The 19,255-nt window shown below is 37.3% G+C and overlaps 1 protein-coding gene and 1 long non-coding RNA gene across 9 annotated transcripts in view; one reads left to right on the plus strand and one right to left on the minus strand.

The window, feature by feature from the left end:
* Positions 1-19,255, plus strand: part of LOC143894824 (uncharacterized) — a 52,015-nt gene that overhangs the window by 32,702 nt on the left and 58 nt on the right. For 2 of the 7 annotated variants that reach the window (XR_013256177.1, XR_013256178.1), the window contains exons 2-6: positions 16,848-17,446; positions 17,523-18,192; positions 18,314-18,539; positions 18,650-18,906; positions 19,007-19,217. This is a non-coding gene — a long non-coding RNA (uncharacterized LOC143894824). The other 5 variants (XR_013256175.1, XR_013256176.1, XR_013256174.1 and 2 more) reach the window with 5 other exon arrangements.
* Jarid2 (Jumonji, AT rich interactive domain 2) lies at positions 187-14,773 on the minus strand. 2 transcript variants are annotated; one of them, XM_077401454.1, is made up of 13 exons: positions 14,662-14,771; positions 14,250-14,564; positions 13,910-14,079; positions 9,861-13,374; positions 9,536-9,758; positions 9,280-9,432; positions 8,986-9,184; positions 8,761-8,909; positions 6,346-6,652; positions 4,513-4,919; positions 3,693-3,791; positions 3,270-3,572; positions 187-606 (listed from the first exon to the last, which is right to left on the minus strand). In XM_077401454.1, exons 2-13 carry the CDS (start codon positions 14,333-14,335, stop codon positions 511-513), a joined length of 5,706 nt encoding a protein of 1,901 aa, XP_077257580.1. In that variant the 5' UTR covers positions 14,336-14,564; positions 14,662-14,771; the 3' UTR covers positions 187-510. The 2 variants fall into 2 exon arrangements, with proteins under 2 accessions (XP_077257580.1, XP_077257581.1); XM_077401455.1 differs by having other exon boundaries at positions 4,678-4,919; positions 14,250-14,773.

The following is a 19,255-nucleotide window of genomic DNA, read 5'->3' on the forward strand; positions in this document are numbered from 1 at the left end:
TCTAAATTACTAGACAAGATAAGTAGATAAGATCACATCGTGATAAAGAAGAATTATAAGTTGTTACGTATACAGTGAGTCTCCTTGTTTCTTTAGGAATTTGCGCAAATATTGAATAACATCCCCCTTGTCTTAATACATTTCTTAAAAGTAAATTACAACAAATGTAGATATTTCCGCCAACAATGGAATATATGAATATTTTTATTTTTTAACTCTTTAAAGACGAGTATCATGAAATCACATAATTTCACATATTTTATACATCACAACCGTCTCGAAAGAGTTGGGCAAATCATATACTATAAAACTTCTATTTCTTATAATGTCGTTCATTATCATCATTTATCCTATTAGGCGCTAGATAAACAAAAAATTTTTATAAACTAGTTTCTATTATAATGAGCGAGACACATCAGTACAATCATGTTTGCTAGTTATGCAACGTTTATTCTAACATAGATTAATAAATAATAATCACTTTTATCTTTTATAAATAAAATAACAGACTTATCTTTCTTGCTTATTTTGTTTTATTTGATTAGTTTTTTTAGATTTGGCTTCGATCCTGTTTTCCAGTTTGTGAATCAATTCGTCTAATTCGTCCTGATAAACATAAATTAGGACATAATTACTCTCAATTATTTATACACTGCTAAAAAAAATTAAGGTATCACTTTTTTATCAGTAAATTTTTGCCTATTTTTAAACTGTAATTTGTAAGAGACGAAAAAATTTAATGGAACCGACCGGAACTCGAACTCGGAATCCTTCGTTCACACGCCTAGCACTTAGGCTGCTACCCCACGACTGCTCCACTACAACGCTAATTTCCCCGATCTCCTATCAATACCGGCCCTACGGCCTTAAAGGACCACGCACTAATTATCTGAAAAAAAGTGGCCACCGTTAAAATTGACGAAAACTACGAAAAACTGTAGTTTGTGTGATGCCGATGAAAAGTTCAAATCCGCACAACCCTCAAAATATGCTAGTTTTTAAGCTACGAGCCTATAAAGGTTAATATTGGTGGTATAAAACGTACACATGTTATACATATTATACCCACTCTTAGCGTTACCCAAGATCAACCAGCGTGGAGGTGGTGAGTGTCTGATCTCCTTTTTTGTTCTTGTTTTTGTTTTTGTTTTTTAATATTTTTTTTTTATATTTTTTATCTTATAGTATTTTTCTATTGTCTTAAACTCCTTGATTTGCCAATTGTCAAAATATGCTATAATTGATAGTTTTTTATACCACGAATATTACCTTTATAGGCTCGTAGCTTAAGGGCCCTGGATACCCTGGACAATTGGCAAATCAAGGAGTTTGAGACAACAAAAAAACACTAAGATAAAAAAAAATAATAAAAAATATTATATATAAAAAATAAAAAATATTAAAAAAATAAAAATGAACGAAACAGGAGATCAGACACTCACCACCTCCACGCTGGTTGATCTTGGGTAACGCTAAGAGCGGGTATACTATGTATAATATGTGTACGTTTTATACCACCAATATTACCTTTATAGGCTCGTAGCTTAAAAACTAGCATATTTTAAGGGTTTTGCGGATTTAAACTTTTTATCGGCATCACACAAACTACAGTTTTCCGTAGTTTTCGTCAATTTTACGGGGGCCACTTTTTTCATATAATTAGTGCGTGGTCCTTTCCTACAAATTAGAGCCTCCGCACAAAACTTTCATATGGTAATGTAACGTAGATCAACGCACAAAAAACATTGACGTATAATGCCGTAACCGATACGTTTCTTGTGCGTTGACTCACGTTTCGTTACACTTCGTTATCATACGAGAGTCTTGTGTACGGAGGCTCTTACTCAGTCAGTAAATAATTAACGTAAAAAAAATTTTTAAAAAAGGTTTTAGGGCAAACTCTCTACTATGGGCCGATATCACAGTCTCCGATTAACGTGATCCTCCGATTAAACTCACTCTGCATCTCTTTTTAACTGTCCCCTTAGAAAGAGACGAAGAGTGAGTTTAATCGGAGGATCACGTTAATCGGAGACTGTGATATCGGCCCTATAAGATGCTTTTGTTTAATTTTCACTCAGATTAATACTCAAAGGCATGGTCACCTTTGAATAAGGACGTATTTGAGATATCCAAAATCTTAAAATTTGCAGTCTTCCACCGCCTAACAAAAAAATTAACAAACATAATCATTAATACCGTTTCAAAATACGGACTTTGCCCTTTTAAATAAAAATTTTAAAAAAAGAAAAACCAAAACAAAACAACTTTGTCCTACGTTGATTATTTAGCGAGATATTGTAATTTAAAGTAACCTCTGTTTTTTTATGATTTCAGCACGATACCACCAGCATTTGCGTAAGCTGATGTGCACCATGGGGAGGTTGCTGGGTCGGATGTTGCACATCATATATGTATGTGTATGTGTACATGTAGAGGTTTTTTTTTAGTAAGAAGTGTTGTCATTTCTTCGCCGTATTACCTCACGCAATCTTAATCTCATATTAATGCATTTTTTTACATCAGATTGAGAAATTTTATTCCAAATTTGACGCAGTGTCTCTTCAATCTAATGCAAAAGAATCCATCAATATGAGATCAAGATTGCGGGATACGCGTGGTACGGGGAAAAAGTGGCACAATACTTCTTACTAAAAAAAACCTCTACATGTACACACATACGCATGTATGTACACTCCATATATACATACATACATACATACATACATACATACATGATGTGCAAAATCCGACCAAGCAACTTCCCCGTGGTGCACATCAGGTTATGCAAATGCCAGCAGTCGTTCTGAAATCATAAAAAAAAAAAAAAAAAAAAACAGGGGTTACTTTAAATTGCGATATCTCGTTAAATAATCGGCGTAGGGCAAAGTTTTTTTTTAAGGGCAAAGTCCGTACTTTGAAATGGTGTGAATTATGTTCGCCAATTTTTTTGTTAGGTGGTGGAAAACTGCAAATTTCAAGATTTTGGATATCTCAAATACGTCCTTATTCAAAGCTAACCACGCCTTTGAATATTAATCTGAGTAAAAATTGAACAAAAGCACCTTATAGTAGAGTTTGTCTCGTCAAACCTTTTTTTAAACTTTTTTTACGTTAATTATTCGCTGAGTGATCACAGTTTAAAAATGGGCAAAAATTTATTACTTAGAAAAAGTGAGATTCCCTAATTTTTTTAGCAGTGTACTTATACATATAACTTTACACAGAACATACTGATTAATTGGTATATAATAAGTTGTTATACTTACTTCGTCATATGTGTACATCAGAGTACAATATTTCAGAACTTGCTTCTTACAACTGATTAAATGCAATGCATGCGGCAAACAATAAACGCTGTCATCTTGTGGATTGTTTACCAAAGAGACAAACAAATTTGCTCTACACGTCTCACATTCAAAGTCACCAACATCTTCTTTCACCTTTTTCCCTTTCTTTCCTTTTCCACTATCTGGCAAAGGCAATCTTTCTCTATTGATAAGACCCACACATTCCAGTTGTTTACGATAATCTAATTCCTTTTCGCGAATTTTTATCACACTCGGCAATATCTGAAGACATAATATCTTAATGTAATACTAAGAGTTCAAAGGTTTATTATGATAATATATGATTATCTATTTTCATTTTTAATTAATTCTCTAATAATTAGAACTTAAATCTATTCCTACCTGTTTTAATATATCTATGTGAGATCTTGTGTCATTAATAATATTAAATAACAATCTTTCAAATGAAAAGATAGAAGGTTCGCAACTGTCTTGTATGTCCTGAAAACATATTATGTTTCATCATCAAGGCTGCATTCGAGGAGCGCGCTATTAGCGCTATTGCATCATTCTGTCTTTATCGCTCAGCAGGTGTAAAACAAGGATAGAACAAGCAAATAGAGCTAATAGCGCGCTCTCCGAATCCAGACCAAATAATAATGAAATCGTTAAGAGACTAAAAACCTCCATATATGAACCATATATGAAGCGGCTCCGGCGTCGCGAATTATGATTAGTGATCCCCCCCACCTAATTGAAGCAGCCATATTGAGACCGCAGTGGAGAATAAAGTTAATGTTTTGATATTTACAGCTAGTATTTAGGCTGCGTTCAGTGCGTTCCGATATTTATTATGAGTACTGAAAAATATGTGACGTAAACTATAGATTTTCAGTACTGGCAGCGAATATCGGAACGTTGTCTTACTGGTTAGGTTAGGTTAGGTAGTGAAGTTTGATTTGTCTGACAGAACTGGAGCGTACCCAATATGGCGGTGTTGGAGGTGATGGTGGGGGGTCCGAAGTCGCTTCTCTCCTTATATAGGACTCTACCATGGCTGCGTTCCTTTTGGGCGCTCACGCGCTGTAAGCTGCTGTAAGCATCATTCTATCTTCGTTGCACATCGAATATCAAACGAAGATAGAGCGATGCTTACAGCGCGTGAGCGCCCAAAAGGAACGCACCCCATATATGAAAGATTTTACACGTTTTATGCACATACCTTAAATACTTGTTCCGCGGTTTCTAACCAAGATGGTTGTGCGAAATATACGCTTTCGGATACTACATAACCGGTACAAATGCTAGATGTGAACGCTTTTGGAAATACTATTATAAATTGTCCCGGTTCTTGTACTATCTGACATAACGGTACACCGTTGCTTACTAATAATTCTGGTGGAACCATGGCAGTGTCAGAAGGTAACCATATAGTCTTGTTTTTGCAATATCGCGGTACCATTTTCGAAAGTGCTTTTCGAAAATTGTTATTATGCTCATCGGGTATCCCATACCAAATCTTTTTGGCACCTGTATGTAGATACTCTATCCATGGTAAACCATGTGGATCGCGATACCAGCAACAAGCGCTAAATAACATACCCACATGCAATGTTGGTACGGTCACACCTAGAAATACAAAAGTTACATTGCTCATATGCTATAAATGCACCTTTATTGAAGAAACATGATCAAAAAATGAGGATCCTTAAATTGTGTTTATTATTTATTCCCTGGGAGAACAGCAGGGTATGTGATAAGAGTGGAGTTACAAAGAAACTAAGAGAAAGGGCGGGATTGAGGGCGTGGGGATGGGAGAAGAGACTGGAAGAGGAAGCGAGATTGCAAGAAGATGCCTAGAGAAAATTAAAAAAAGAGCAGTAAAGGGAGTGAGTTTGTCGAGATGGGAGGAGGATAGATTAGAGTTTTTTAGGAAGAGAGGGTTGGATATGGAAGAAGTAAGGAGAATGGCGAAGGGGGAAGAGCTAGTGGAAGAATTAGTAAAGAAGGGAAAAGAAAGGGAAAAGGATGAAAGATGGAAAAGGAGAAGGAAATCGAAATATAACAAAATGTACAAGTATATTAAAGGGGAGGGAATACTGGGATATCTGAAAAAGGGATGGGGAGGAAGTAGATGTAAAAGGTTGGCCAGATGTAGACTGGGAAATGAAATGAGAGAAGGGAGACGGAAGAGGAAATGGTATGCAGATTGTATGGAAGCAAGAAGGAAATATGGGAACACGTGTGGGAGGAAGGGAGGAGAAAGAAATTGACAGGAAATATTGAGGGAAGAAGAAGAAGGTGAAGACTGGTTGAGAGAATTGGAGAAGAAGAGTGAGGAGAGAAATAGAAGGGAAGAGGGCGAGTGAACGAGAGGGAGGGAGGGAGGGAGGGAGGGAGGGAGGGAGGGAGAGAGGAAGGGAGGGAGGGAGGGAGAGAGAGAGAGAGAGAGAGAGAGAGAGAGAGAGAGAGAGAGAGAGAGAAAGAGAGAATAAATGAAAAAGCGGGAGAATTGCGGGGAGGGTAAGATGTTTATTTTTATTTTTATTTTTTTTATCGGAATAATGTTACTTTGCGGAAACGGAAGTTCCATTAGAAAAATGTGTGAGTGTGGGAATAAGGGGGGGCGTGTGCAAACGTTATGCAAGTGCACAGCCTCTCCATCCAGGCGTAGTATAAGGGCCATTCTACAATACGTCGCAAACGATGGCAACTGTTAGTTGAAAAGTGTTATTTCCGGTTGCGCTTGTCAGTTGCGGTTGTCAAAAGAAAGTTGGCCAACTTTTAACTTTTTTGACGACAGGAACTGGCAATCGGCAATCAGAAATAACACTTTTCAACTAGCAGTTGCCATTGTTCGCAACGTATTGTAGAATGGCTCTAAGGCAGCGAATAGTGTACATAAGATAGTATATTTTAAATGAAATTTTAGTATGTGTAATATTGTAACCCTGAGAGGAATAAAGTTTAGTTATCTAACTGTCTATCTAATACTCATTTCCTTGATCCATACAAATAATTGTAATATCCTGCCTATCATAAAGAAGCTGCATACCCATTAGTGGACCCAAAGCTCTCAATACTGATCCAGCATTGTTAGTGAGAACTTTAAGATTCCAAGAATGTCTAGCGAATGGACTGTTTTTTGCAACGGAAAAGCCAAATCCACGACCACTGGAATCAATGCTTGCCGCATGTACACAAACATGACGTTTTCTCTCGGCAACGTGTTTCCAAAATGCACTCTCCACCTCATTGGCGGAAGCACCCTCGGTTTCGTTTCCTCGTTGATTTTCACCAAACCACATACGTTGCGTATTACGGGCAATTCGGTAAAAAGCGTTCAACGGCATGTTTCTTCCCTTTAATGTTACAAATGTATGTATATATGTATAAGTGTATATATATCCGCCATTTCAAGTAATAAGAAAAAACATGTACAAAAGTTGTTGTACGATTTCGAGAGACATATCATGGTGGCAATAGTTTTTTTTTACAGCTAGTAGCGTATTTATAGGATAGCAATCGTAGCATAGAGTTGTCTCTGTACCGAAGGACCAGATTCGGAAAGACCCAGGTCAAATCTGGCTAGAAACATCGAATTTTATTCGATCACCACTTCTCGGAAGGCAATGGCAAACCATCGAAAGTATCTTGTCAAGAGAACCTCTTTAACAGGCTGTTCGAAACTAGCGTTAAATTGTAGGTTCCACATACATATCTATGTAAACTATAGGCGCACACTATAAATGTATGCAGCTTATTGATCCTCAGAAAGATTGAACAGTGGGCTAGTAACATTATTCTCGTAAAAAATTAAAATGTTACAAAACCCTCAAGAAAATGAAGAAGATCAAGGCCTGACTTGAGGACTGTTCCCTTCTCCTTGAGGCAATCAGATGGAAGTTACATTTATCCTAAAACTCACGCTTTTTAAGATATTTGGCTTTGTCTAACTTAACCTTATATTATGAAACATATTTCGAAACTATACTTATTTTATCTTATTGTTAGTTGTAAACAAACAAAAGATAGTAGATTTTGTGAAATGACAATGTTGAGCTTTCCTACATGCTTATTTTTACGAATAGCAAGACTTCCGGTTTTTCTCAATTTTTTACTTAATCTTTGAAACGGTGTGAAGGACATGTGCGCTTTGGATATCCGATATCACTCAATATATAAACTTGTGTGATAACTGAATTTTGCTGAGTTTCTTCACACATAAGAAGTAGGTATATCTACTTGTTATTCAAATAAAAATTTCATGTTGATAACTTTCTGATCACAAAATGAAAAACTTATCAACAAATATAGAAAATTGTTTTAAATTGTCATTTCACATGAATTTGCTATCTACCACTTTATATCTAATTGTAAGATAATAATAAGCATAGCTTCAAACATGTTTTATAGGCTGTGATCCACTTGACGCTACAAATGCTTTGAAGCGTTCTCTTCTTCTCCTTTCTTTATTGAAAGAAAGGAGAAGAGGAATGCTTCGAAGCATTTGTAGCATCAAGTGGACCGCAGCTATAATATAAATAAAAATGGACGAAGCCAAATATCTCAGAAAACCATTTTTAGAGTTTTAGGATAAATCTACCTACCCCTTAATGTTTTTATTCTCAAAATTCGCCTCTATCGAATTCGATCATAAAAAACTAACACTCCCTTTAAAAAAAAGTTAACATTCAAATCTCTCCTACACTTGTAAAGAAACTATAGATTAGTATTACTACAATATAATGTCCCTCTTAAAACCATGCAACTTTTGTTAATATAATGTTTTTTCTTATTAACTAAAATAGTAGAATTGAATTTTGAGTTAATGGAATTTGTTATACATAATATATTATATTATGTAATATATTATATTCAGTGTCCCATTTTAAAAGTGACAATCAAATATGTATCTCGCAAATCGACGATTTTATTAAAAAATATTTCAGACAAAAGTTGCATTATAGTTTGGAAGGGGACACATATGATGAAAATATAGACTTTACCTAACTTTGAAAAGGTCACTCAAGGTCAAGTCTATATTTTCATCATGTGTCCCCCTCCAAACTACGCAACTTTTGTCTGAAATATTTTTTAATAAAATCGATTTGCGAGATACATAACATATACATATATATATATATATATATATATATATATATATATATATATATACTACATATATATTATATATATGCTGCCCTAGTTCAGAGTTCATTTTTTCCCTTATATAAGGGAAAAAATGAACTAGTGCAGCCAGTTTAGCAACAGAAAACAAACCCTATATCTTAATGCTAATTTTTAACGAAGTATTTGAAATTTGATTCAGATGAATTTCGGATTTACTTCAAATCAAAGATTAAAAAATTTTTGTAAATCAAATTTCAAAAGCACAGATAAAAATATGTTTTACATCTTATGATAAAAATAAGAATAATAACAAATAATTAGTATATTTTTGTCATACTTTTACGATGCATTCTTCAATTTCATCAGAACTGTCCTCATCCTCTTCCTCATCGTTATCATTGGACGACACTTCTTGCCTTTGCAAGGCTTTGCTTTCTTTTCTCATCCATTCAGTTTCAACTTCGTCGAACAATTTCTCACGTTCCTCTAAACAAATTATTTACAATTTGTAACATAAATTTTTCAACATCTTTGTAACATTTATTTATTATATAAAATATACCTGGCGATAGTGTATCATATGGTAGTAAATATTTACAATAAATATCGTCTAATTTAGTAACACGATCCTGTGCCGATTTTGGTATCTTCATGCCATCTGCTACTTTCTGCCATTTCTTTTTTTCAATAACTTCTTTCAATCCACCTAAGCTTTGAACTGTTTGATATAAGTGAGGTAAATCTACTTCCATCCCACCAATCTGAAACAATTAATTATTAATAAGCACCGATTCTCTTAAATTTTCTCAAGTTGTACTATCTATTTAAAAAATAAGTAATAAATATAAAGTTTTACCCATGGAGGTTGAGTCAAAGTAATACTCTGAGTAGCTAAATATTTCTTGATAGCCATCATTTCTTTCACATTAGGACCCCATCTGTGGAGCATGCGATGTACATATTGATTATAAGCGGTAAATCTCATATCGTCGGACACCTTGCATTCCGGCTAAAAAATAAACAAAAAGAGAATTATATAATATGTAACACATATTCATTATTTAATAATGTATATTACCTATCTAATACGATTATTTCTTTACGATATTTACCTTGAAATTTGGTGGAGGCACCACTCTACATATTCCAAATTTCTCAGCGATTGGCCTTATCTTGTCTATATACTCCAATGGATCCTGGAAATCTTTCTCCGTCGGATAAAACGTTGGTGCCTCGACTACACGAGCTTCATCGTTCGCGATCTTCGTGCCTGGAAATGTACTGTTGCTTGAAGAGCATAACTCCGATCCTTTTTGTTTGCATTTCATTTGTGTCCTAAAAGATTTTCATCATAAACAATAAAAATGCATACCAAGAATTTTGCGTTTGTATTACTTGTGTTATTTCGAAAATGTAAAATGTAACATTAAACATTACCTCTTCCCGCTTTTTGCCGAATCTATAGAAGCTTTTCTTTCCCTAGATGACTTTGGTGACTTTATAAGTTTCTCCAAACTGCTATTTGTGCTCGTACTGGCATTTGGACGATTCGGACTTAGTATCGAGACTTCATTTTTCGTTATTGATATCGGTTGCGTCTTCGCACTCATACTTGCTATCGTGGTCGACACAGTCTCAGTCGTTGACGTCGATGGTATGTGCTGTTCCACCGTAATCGTCGTAGGATTGGACGGGGTACGTGTTGTCGGTTGTACCGTTCCTATCGGTGGACAACGGGCCACGGATAACGGTGGTTTAGTGACCAGCTTAGCCCGAAGGAGCACTCTTTGATTAGGACCGGTCGGTCCTTCCGTGCCAAGTTTAACAGCGACGCCTTGTATTAGCTGTTGACCTTGTACCAGATTCGGGCCGCCCCTCGTAACAGCCTGCAACGGAATGTAAAACAGCTGCCCGTCGTTGTCATCGTCATTCTCGTTACTCATTTCGGTCTGAGTGGATATCTCGGTACTTTTTTGTTGACTCGCATCGCTTTCTTGCTCCTGCGTGGTTTCGTCGAGATTCACCTGCACTGCTATGGAAGCGCTGCAATTTACGTTGCTCCAACTCGTCGTGAGTTTGTCGAGTGGTAGCACTTGGACACTGGTCAAGCTCGCGAAATTCTTGGGCAGCTCAAACTTGCTCACGCTTGGACCCGTATTTACCACGTTTATCGGTTCTTGTGTCTCCTTTCCATCTTCTTTCCTTATAAGCATCGCGGAATCGTTCAACGATTTTTCTTTACTATCTGACGATTCAGAATCCTCCTTCAAACTCGATTTCTTGGCTTCGGCAACCACTTTGGTCTCGGATACTATAACCGCTGTGGACTGCATTACTGCAGTCGAACGTTTTGCATCATCTCTGACCTTTCTTCGGAAGGGTGTGCTAACAGGAACCTCAGTATCGCTTTCAAACGCATAAACGCTGCTCTCGTTCTCTGGCGAAAAGGCGTTCGCATTCGGTGTTACAGTCTTACGTTCCTTGACCTTAGGCAAAAAGGGCTTCCGCAGTTGAAATATTTTCTTCTCCGTCGGTGATTTCTTCTCTATAGAACCATCCACCGAGTTTTGATCCGATTTGGACACAGTATCGCTAGTATCTTCAGCAAAAAAAGTATCTTTGTTCGTCTTCTCAGTTTTATTCTTGGCAATCTCTCTCGTTTCGGTAATAATCTTACTCTTGTCGACAATCGCATTTTGTTGCTTCACTCCAGTATTATGCATATCAGATGATGCTGATATCATATTTCTGCCGTATATCCCCGCACGGTCCTTCAAATTCGTTTTATCTGATAATTTCGAAAGAGTGACGTTAACCGGGCGTACTAAATGTTGAATTTTCGTCGAGATAGACAGATGCGAGACGTCCGTCTTAAACTTTTCTTTCGCAGAATTGCACCTAAAGCTGGAGACATTTTCCATCTCCAATTTGCTCTCTTCTTTGGCAAGCGAGCTTTCGTTTAGCCACTTTTCTATCTGTTCAGTCGACATATTCACTCGTTCCTTTCTCGTATGCAGAGTAGATAGGGGCATAAGATTGGAAGAAACCTCGTTTTCGTGGTTACATTTCGTCTGTTCCATGGATGGCAACAACGAGCTTTGTGTCTTTACAGACAAATCCAATACCGATTTTTGATCCTGCACAGATACGTTGCACTCGCCGTTCAGTGAATTTGCGACCAGAGAACCAGCTTTGACTGATGATGTTTCTACTTTACTTTCCCATAAAGTATCGCTTTTATCCATTGTTTGCGATACGTCCAAAGTTTTAGGCAAATTCAGCTTTTCATCGGACTCTCTGACTAGTAGATTAACATTGGCATGCGTTTGACATGAATTCAAGACTTTCGATATCGCCTTCTTAGTAAACCCACGAAAAGATTCCTCGTCGTCCGATACTTTCGACAGATCTGCTTTCACATTTTGCCTGTTTCCGCGAGCTGCCTTTCCATCTTTCGTATTATCAACATTGTCAGGGATCTGTCCTTCTTCCTCGTCATTTTCTTTCTTCTTCTTTATTTTATTGAGCAGCATTCCCAACGTTTCCTCTTCGGATTCCGCTTTCTCGTTTTGATTACTTTTAAGGCTTTTTTGCTTAATCTTATCCGACGATGTTTTAGATACATTTTGCTCGCGTTTACGTTTTATCACGAATTTTTCTCTAGCTGATTTCATACAACTTTGAACCTGGGTCTTCGGTTTGGTATTTGTGTTACTTTGTATTTCTGTTTGTATAGTTGTGTTTTTAGAGGATGATCTAAGACTCCTGCTAATCGGTTTATCAATCTTTCCAAGACTTTGTCTGGTAATGGGTCTTGTATTGTTCATTTCTATTGAACTCTCAGATTCTTCGTCACTATCCTCTTCGCAATATTTCTGTACCCTCATCAGACGTTTGCTCTTTAAAATCAACTTGTTGTTTTTGCTCTTATCCAATCGCTTATTAGTGTTACTATTGAGAGAGCTAACTTTAGAATCTTTAGTTTTAGCGATAGTCTTGGTACTATTCTGTTTTACTTTGGCTTTAAGCTCGTTCTCCGTTTGCGCTATTCTACGAGCATTTGGCAGTTCGGGAAAGCTCTCAACTGAAACGTTATCGTCATTTTCTAAATCCGGGCTCACTAATTTCCTTCCAAGAATTTCCATATATACAGCAGCTGCTTCCTTCGTTTTTCTGGTAGGCCTTCTGGAGAGATTCTGTGAGGAGACCGTGCTACTGGATGATCTTGTAACTCTCCTCATCTCTGACTTACTTCTGGTGCAGATTTTTTTTTTTATTCCTTTTTGAACATTGCGCTTTATCTGCAATGTCGATTTCTCTACATGTAATTCTTTCTCTTCATCGTCCTCGACATCGTTCTCTTCTTCGGATGACACATCTGTATTCGATGTATCGCTATTTTTCGGTTTAACATCGACTTTCTTCTTTGGTCTAAGTAACGCAACTTTCGTTTTTGACAGAGGTTTGTTGATTTTATTTAGCAGTACAACACCACTTCTTAGGCCATGTCTCTTCGCCTTGATTCTAGGTAAGAATTTTCGCGGCGCCAACTGAAGACCAGCCTTCAACATAGATCTTTCTGTACACGATCTTGTCCTCATAACGCAAGTAGTTTTGAATTTATTTTTTATTCTTTGTTTAGCAAGACGTTGTTCCTGATATTTTTTTTTAAGCGCTTGGACAGTAGACGTAGCTGTCTTAAGCTTGGTAATGCTTTTTTGTAATGTACTAGCCACCGTTTTCTTATTTGAAACAATAGGCTTTACTTTTTTCTGGCATGTATTTTCTTTTATCACATTTTTCTGGCATGTACTTTCTTGCTTCTGAATATATGTAAAAGTACTAGTAGAAGAAGCCTTCTCTATAGAAGTTCGAGCTGGCTTGGGCTCCTGTTTCTCTTTTTTGTTGCCGATATTGAAGAAATTTAAACTGGGTGGCAAAATAGATGTTCCTAAATTTAGAAAAGTTTGTTTATCGAAAGAATACATTTAGATCAAGATCAAGATAGACTACAATTTAAGTGTAAATAAATGATAAGTTTTGTTAGTAACTGATGCTAAATAAAAATTCTTAGAATATATATCTTACACGTTTCTGAATAACATGTTCCATCTTAATTTTATTAATAGAAAATTATATATAGACAAAAACTCTTCTCTTTACTTCCCTAACAATTTAGCACATTGTACTATCTGTTAAAAGGAATCATCTATTTAGGCCAGGCCTGTAATCAGTTTGCACTTTTTGGCCAATAATAGCAATTTTATAAACAATAAACAGTGCGCAGGGCAATATGCACCAAAGCCTCATATGATTTATAGTAAATATTCTGTTTCTAAGCCAAAAGGCCTAGATGCTACGAAACGAGAGTAGGGATGGCAATAGGCAAAATTGAACGAAAAGTGCAAATTGACCGCAGGCCTGTTTTAGGCTAAGAATTATTGATACTGAAGAAAATTGATATTGTCCTTAAATAAACAATTAACCTCTAAAGCATAAAAATGTTAAAAAATCCTCCGTATTTGGACGTTTGTGAGTTATTAATTCTGTGATTGTGGTAGGTTTAGCTTTTTCCTTGTCCTTAACAGATGTAGGCGAAGTATTGAACACTGTGGTTGCACCTTGTGCAAATTTTCTTTGTGCATGAACTTTGGTCCTGGAACCAATAATTACGAAATTAATATCATGGGAAGTTCTATAAAAGCTATAAATGCAGCATGACTTACTATATATATTACTACAGGCATCCCTAAATATACTTTATTCTTAATTTGAGAGGCAATCATTGTTACAAGTGTAATGCATACAAATGTGAAGATGAGTTACCTTTTCGAAGATTCTGAAAGTGGCTCCATGAGGTCCACCAAGTCTCCCTCCTTCCTCTTTCTCTTGTCGTTGCGACTCAAAACCATTCTGAGACGACGTAAAACAGGGCTTGAAACATCGGCGAGCGCGCAATTGTCCTTCCAATTATTTCAGAGTATTTAGAGTATGTCGCACGCTAAATGCATCCCTTGCAAGAGCTGGGTCCCGTTTAGTTCTCGGTAAGATTTACACAAACCAATACTCCGGACGGTCGATGGAAATCATCGCCGTTGCACTAATGGTCGTGAAGAAAATTTCCGTCGAGTTCTATTCAAGCTAAGTTGTTCGTGATGAGTTAATGCCGTTCGCGCTCCGATTGAGATCGTCGGAAAAAAATCGGTAGAAATTATATATTTTGCTTCAGAAATCGCACCTCTTTATCTCATTTTCTTTCCGAAGCTGTCGACACAGTTGTTTATTCGAGGTAAAATTAAATGCCCACGATCCTTCAATCTTCAATCTGCAACGCGGGTATATATAGACACGTAGCGCATGGAAGAAGAAATATCGATTTCTTAAAGGCCATTCTTATGGAGCGTATAAAATTATTTATAAATTATCCATATACTACGTTTACGCGGCGAGGCTATGCGTTTACGCGATAGTCACAATGAGAAAAATATAGAATAAGATAAAGGAATAAGGAATAAGGCATGTTGTATCTCACTTTAATGTACGTGTACTGAAGTGAGATGCGACATTCCTTTATTCCTTATTTTTTTCATTGTGATGAGGGCCAATTTCACCAACCACAGTTAGCTTAACCGATGGTTAAAGTTAGCAGAATTGACCAATAGAAATGAATCCACCCTGCTTTCTATTGGTCAATCCTGCTAACTTTAACCGTCGGTTAAGCTAACTATGGTTGGTGAAATTGGCTCTGAGCCTGAAGATATTACTTGAAAATAATTAATATTTTACGTATTTCGAAGTCTAGTTTGATTTAAGATTGTACAATACATACTTTAAAGGCTGATTTATAAAGGCCGTAACTGTTGATTTAAGCCGTAATTTTTAAGAAATTGACCAATCACAGTCGATTGTTCTTCTCACATTCGACTGTGATTGGTCAATTTCTTAAAGATTACGGCTTAAATCAACGGTTACGGCCTCTATAAATCAGCCTTAATGCTAAAACTCCATAGACGCGGAAACGCCGTGCGGTAAAGTGCGTTGACCAATCAGAAGGCTGCCGCAAGTTGCTTGCGGCAAAATCAAAATTTGTGATTGGTCAACGCACTTTGCCGCATGGCGTTTCCGCGTCTATGGAGTCTTAGCATAATATGCTTGCCATTGCTTGCTAATGCTAGGTCTACAATGCGAGTCGTAAAGTCGTGTGTTGTAAGAATTGACCAATCACAGTCGATTATTCTCCTCGAATTTGTTTGTGATTGGTCAATTCTTATGACTCACGACTTTACGACTCGCATTGCAGACCTAGGCTATTCTACAATTGCGTAAGTGTGGTCGTAAGTGGTTGTAAGAGTGTTGTACGGCGTGGTTGTAGAGCGGTACTGTGGTTGTAAAGCGTTTTGTGGAAGATGGTTGAACTTCATCTTCCACGACTACGCCAGATGTGAACGTAAGAGCCAACCAATCAGAGTGCTGTTACGCGTCATCACGCCGCGCGCTGCCATAATTGTTTTTGTCGAAACAGTAAATACACGTGATCCCGAACCGAAGACCGCTATAAAGATCTCAAGAGTCAAGTTATAACATTCTTTCTCGGCATCCGAAAGTATTCTTTTTTTCTATTGTAATGTTTTTGGTACGTGTTCATCACGGAATACGAGGAAAGTGCTCAGTACGAGGAAGATGAAACTTTTTTAAACTTATTATCAGTAGAGAATTGATTGGGCTGGTGAGAAGCAACGAATTATTATGGAAAAAACGATGCATTTCACACAAAGATCAACAAATGAAAAGTTTGTGCTGGACGAGTATCGGAAGTGCCTTGACCTCTGTACTTTCCGCTGCACTCTGATTGGTTGCTGTAATTAAGTTTACAACGTATCGTTACTTTATTGTAGACTGAACCGTTGAACAACATTCACGACTACTACTACTCCTACATTCGTATGTATTTGATTGGAAATGAATGTCCGGGAAAGAATCTACCATATGAAATCGTTTGTATTTCGTATGAAGACTTTTGAAGTGCAATTGAAAAGGTTTGTGAGTCATTCGTTTAATTGTAATTAATTAATTATTTTTACACCATGCATTTAGCCGAAATAGATAAATTAATAAAAGTTTTTATACGGAATCGTTTGTATTTTGTATGAAGAGTTATGAAGTGTGATTAAAAAGGTTGTGAGTCACCCAGATAATTTTAATTAAATATTTATAAACTCGGTAATTAGCCGAAATATAGATTTTTAGTTATTTATGTTAAAAGAAGAAGGCGCTAGTGTTCCCGAAGGTCCGTCTGCAATAAGAATTAATATAAACGTTTTAAAAATTATTTTATAGTGAAATAAATAAATATACAGACTAATAAGCCTGAAATTATAAGCAATAGTTGCTAATTAAGTTTGTGACTAATATTCTGTCTTGCAGAGGACCTCCGTAACGAGATCAAAGATGTACCAGCTGTGCAGGGTAAAGAGGTTATCTCAAACGCCCTGCCACAGCCCAATTGAGCGACTCAAATGTCATTACCGCTGAGAAGTACTTCTTGCCATTTGAATCAGCATGTCAGAGCTAGTCACTACGGATTGTGGTGACACAGCACTGGACTGCCTGCAGAAGTTAATCGCATATAGCCATCTCACTGGCAATGTGCCTGATTCAACGGAGCCTAACAAGCTGCTGATTGTGCGCATTGTCGAGACAATCTGTGGTTGCTTCACCGGTCCACAGACCGATGAGGGTGTGCAGCTGCAGATTATTAAAGCTCTGCTGACTGCAATGACAAGCCAGCGGAGGTGTGGAGGTACACGAGAGTACGGTACTGTTAAACAATTCGTACTGTTTACAACGTTTACTTGGCGTCGCGCAACCTGGTGAATCAAACAACAGCCTGTGCGACTCTCACGCAGATGATCAACGTGATCTTCGCGCGAATGGAGACTCAGGCGGAGGAAGAGATTGTGAGGCTTGATGGGGAACATCAGCAGGAGGGTTCTGTCATAGCAAACGGCGAAACTGAAGCCAAGGTTAGTCCAGAGAATGCTCCTAGTAATGATAACATTGATTCTCAAACAATTGTTAAGAGTATTCTTGATGATGTAGTAAAATTCGTGGTGCCATTGGAAGAGGAAGTCAGTTTGGAGAACGGTAGTCCGGAGAACAACGGTGACGAGGCAGCCGCTGAGAATGACAACATGGTAACTGCAAAATTCACCCATGTGCTGCAAAATGATGCAGTCCTGGTGTTTTGCGCTCTCTGCAAGCTCTCTATGAAACAGCTGCCGGACGGCACTCCCGATCCAATATCGCACGAGCTCCGTTCCAAGATCTTGTCGCTTTAGTTACTTCTGGGAATCTTGCAGAATGCCGGTCCAATATTGCGCTCTAACGAGACGTTTGTTATCGCCATTAAACAGTACTTGTGTGTCGTGCTGTCGAAGAATTCTTTGGTGCCGGAAGTGTTCGAGCTGTCGTTAGCGCTGTTCCTGGCGCTGCTCGCCCGTTTCAAGATGCACCTCAAGATGCAGATTGAGGTGTTCTTTAAGGAGATCTTTATGAACATCCTCGAGACCTGTAGCAGCTCTTTTGAGCACAAGTGGATGTTCATACATGCGCTTTACGAGGATCTGTGCGGATGCCCAGAGCGTCGTCGACATCTACGTTAACTACGATTGCGATCTCAGCAGCGAATCTCTTCGAGAAGCTCGTCAATGATCTCTCTAAGATTGCTCAAGATTGTCAAGCTCTAGAGCTAGGTGCATCGCCAAATCAGGTGCGTTATAAGAAAAAGGATGACAGGATAGGTGTATTATTTGGAACAGAGAATGTTCTTCGAAATGTTCTTTTTTTGCAAGTTTTAAACAGTAATAAATTGTCATTTTGATTAATTTCAGATACTACCGATGATATATTAGCAAAATACAGAAGAAAGCGAAGCGCAGCTAGGCGATACAGCTTCGGTCGAAAGCAATCAGTCCCGTACAAAAGAGGTGGAAGACGAAAGACTTTCAATCAATTCGAATAATGTAGAACTCTTATGCTTTTGCGGATGCTAAAAGAAAATTACTTATGGTACTTAGCACTGCTGACCTTCAACACATTCCATGGAATACTTCAGAGGTATTTATTGTATTATTTTTCAATCATGGCGTACAAAACAAAGTGTGATTTTTTTATGGATTACTTAATTACTTAATGTTCAAATATTCGCATATAACATTTTATTTCAGAGACATTGTTAGTCGCAGAAAAAAAACGAACTGATTGCATTTTTACAACTACAATTGGCAGAAGCTATAAACCTGCAGAATAGAGCATTACTAGCTCATCTTCATGAAACTTTACGTTGCGTGCGTCTATTTAATGACGATGGATGTAGAAAGCTCTTCAAATTACTTTGAGAGGATTATCAAAAGCGATCTCCTTATATCGCATATTTAATCAGATGTCGTCAGGGATTGCTGTCGACATTAGCTCACTGAGATAGGTACTGTATATATATAAATATCATCTTTGTATGTAACGTATAAGTAAATGTAAGATGTTTAAATGTAAGATGTTAACCGTTTAATAATAATATTTTTCAGATTATGCGTGCGAGTTAAGTGCGATCGGGATGCTATCAATAATCATCTTGTATCCGTTTGTGTGAGGATATTTTTGGAAAAAAGAAGGCTTTTCTCCTGCGTTTCTGCGAAGAGTTTAAAAAACTTACGTTAGCAGACGAGAAACAGGATCTCGTGGATAATTTTCTAGGGAAGGTCCACGTGGAAATGGATAACGATCCGATCTGGCAATGTACATGAATATAATTATTTATCTCGCAATTGATCTTA

The sequence above is a fragment of the Temnothorax americanus genome, unplaced genomic scaffold (assembly GCF_048541705.1).
Source record: "Temnothorax americanus isolate GAGA-0224 unplaced genomic scaffold, ASM4854170v1 Scaffold143, whole genome shotgun sequence".
NCBI classification, from domain to species: domain Eukaryota; kingdom Metazoa; phylum Arthropoda; class Insecta; order Hymenoptera; family Formicidae; genus Temnothorax; species Temnothorax americanus.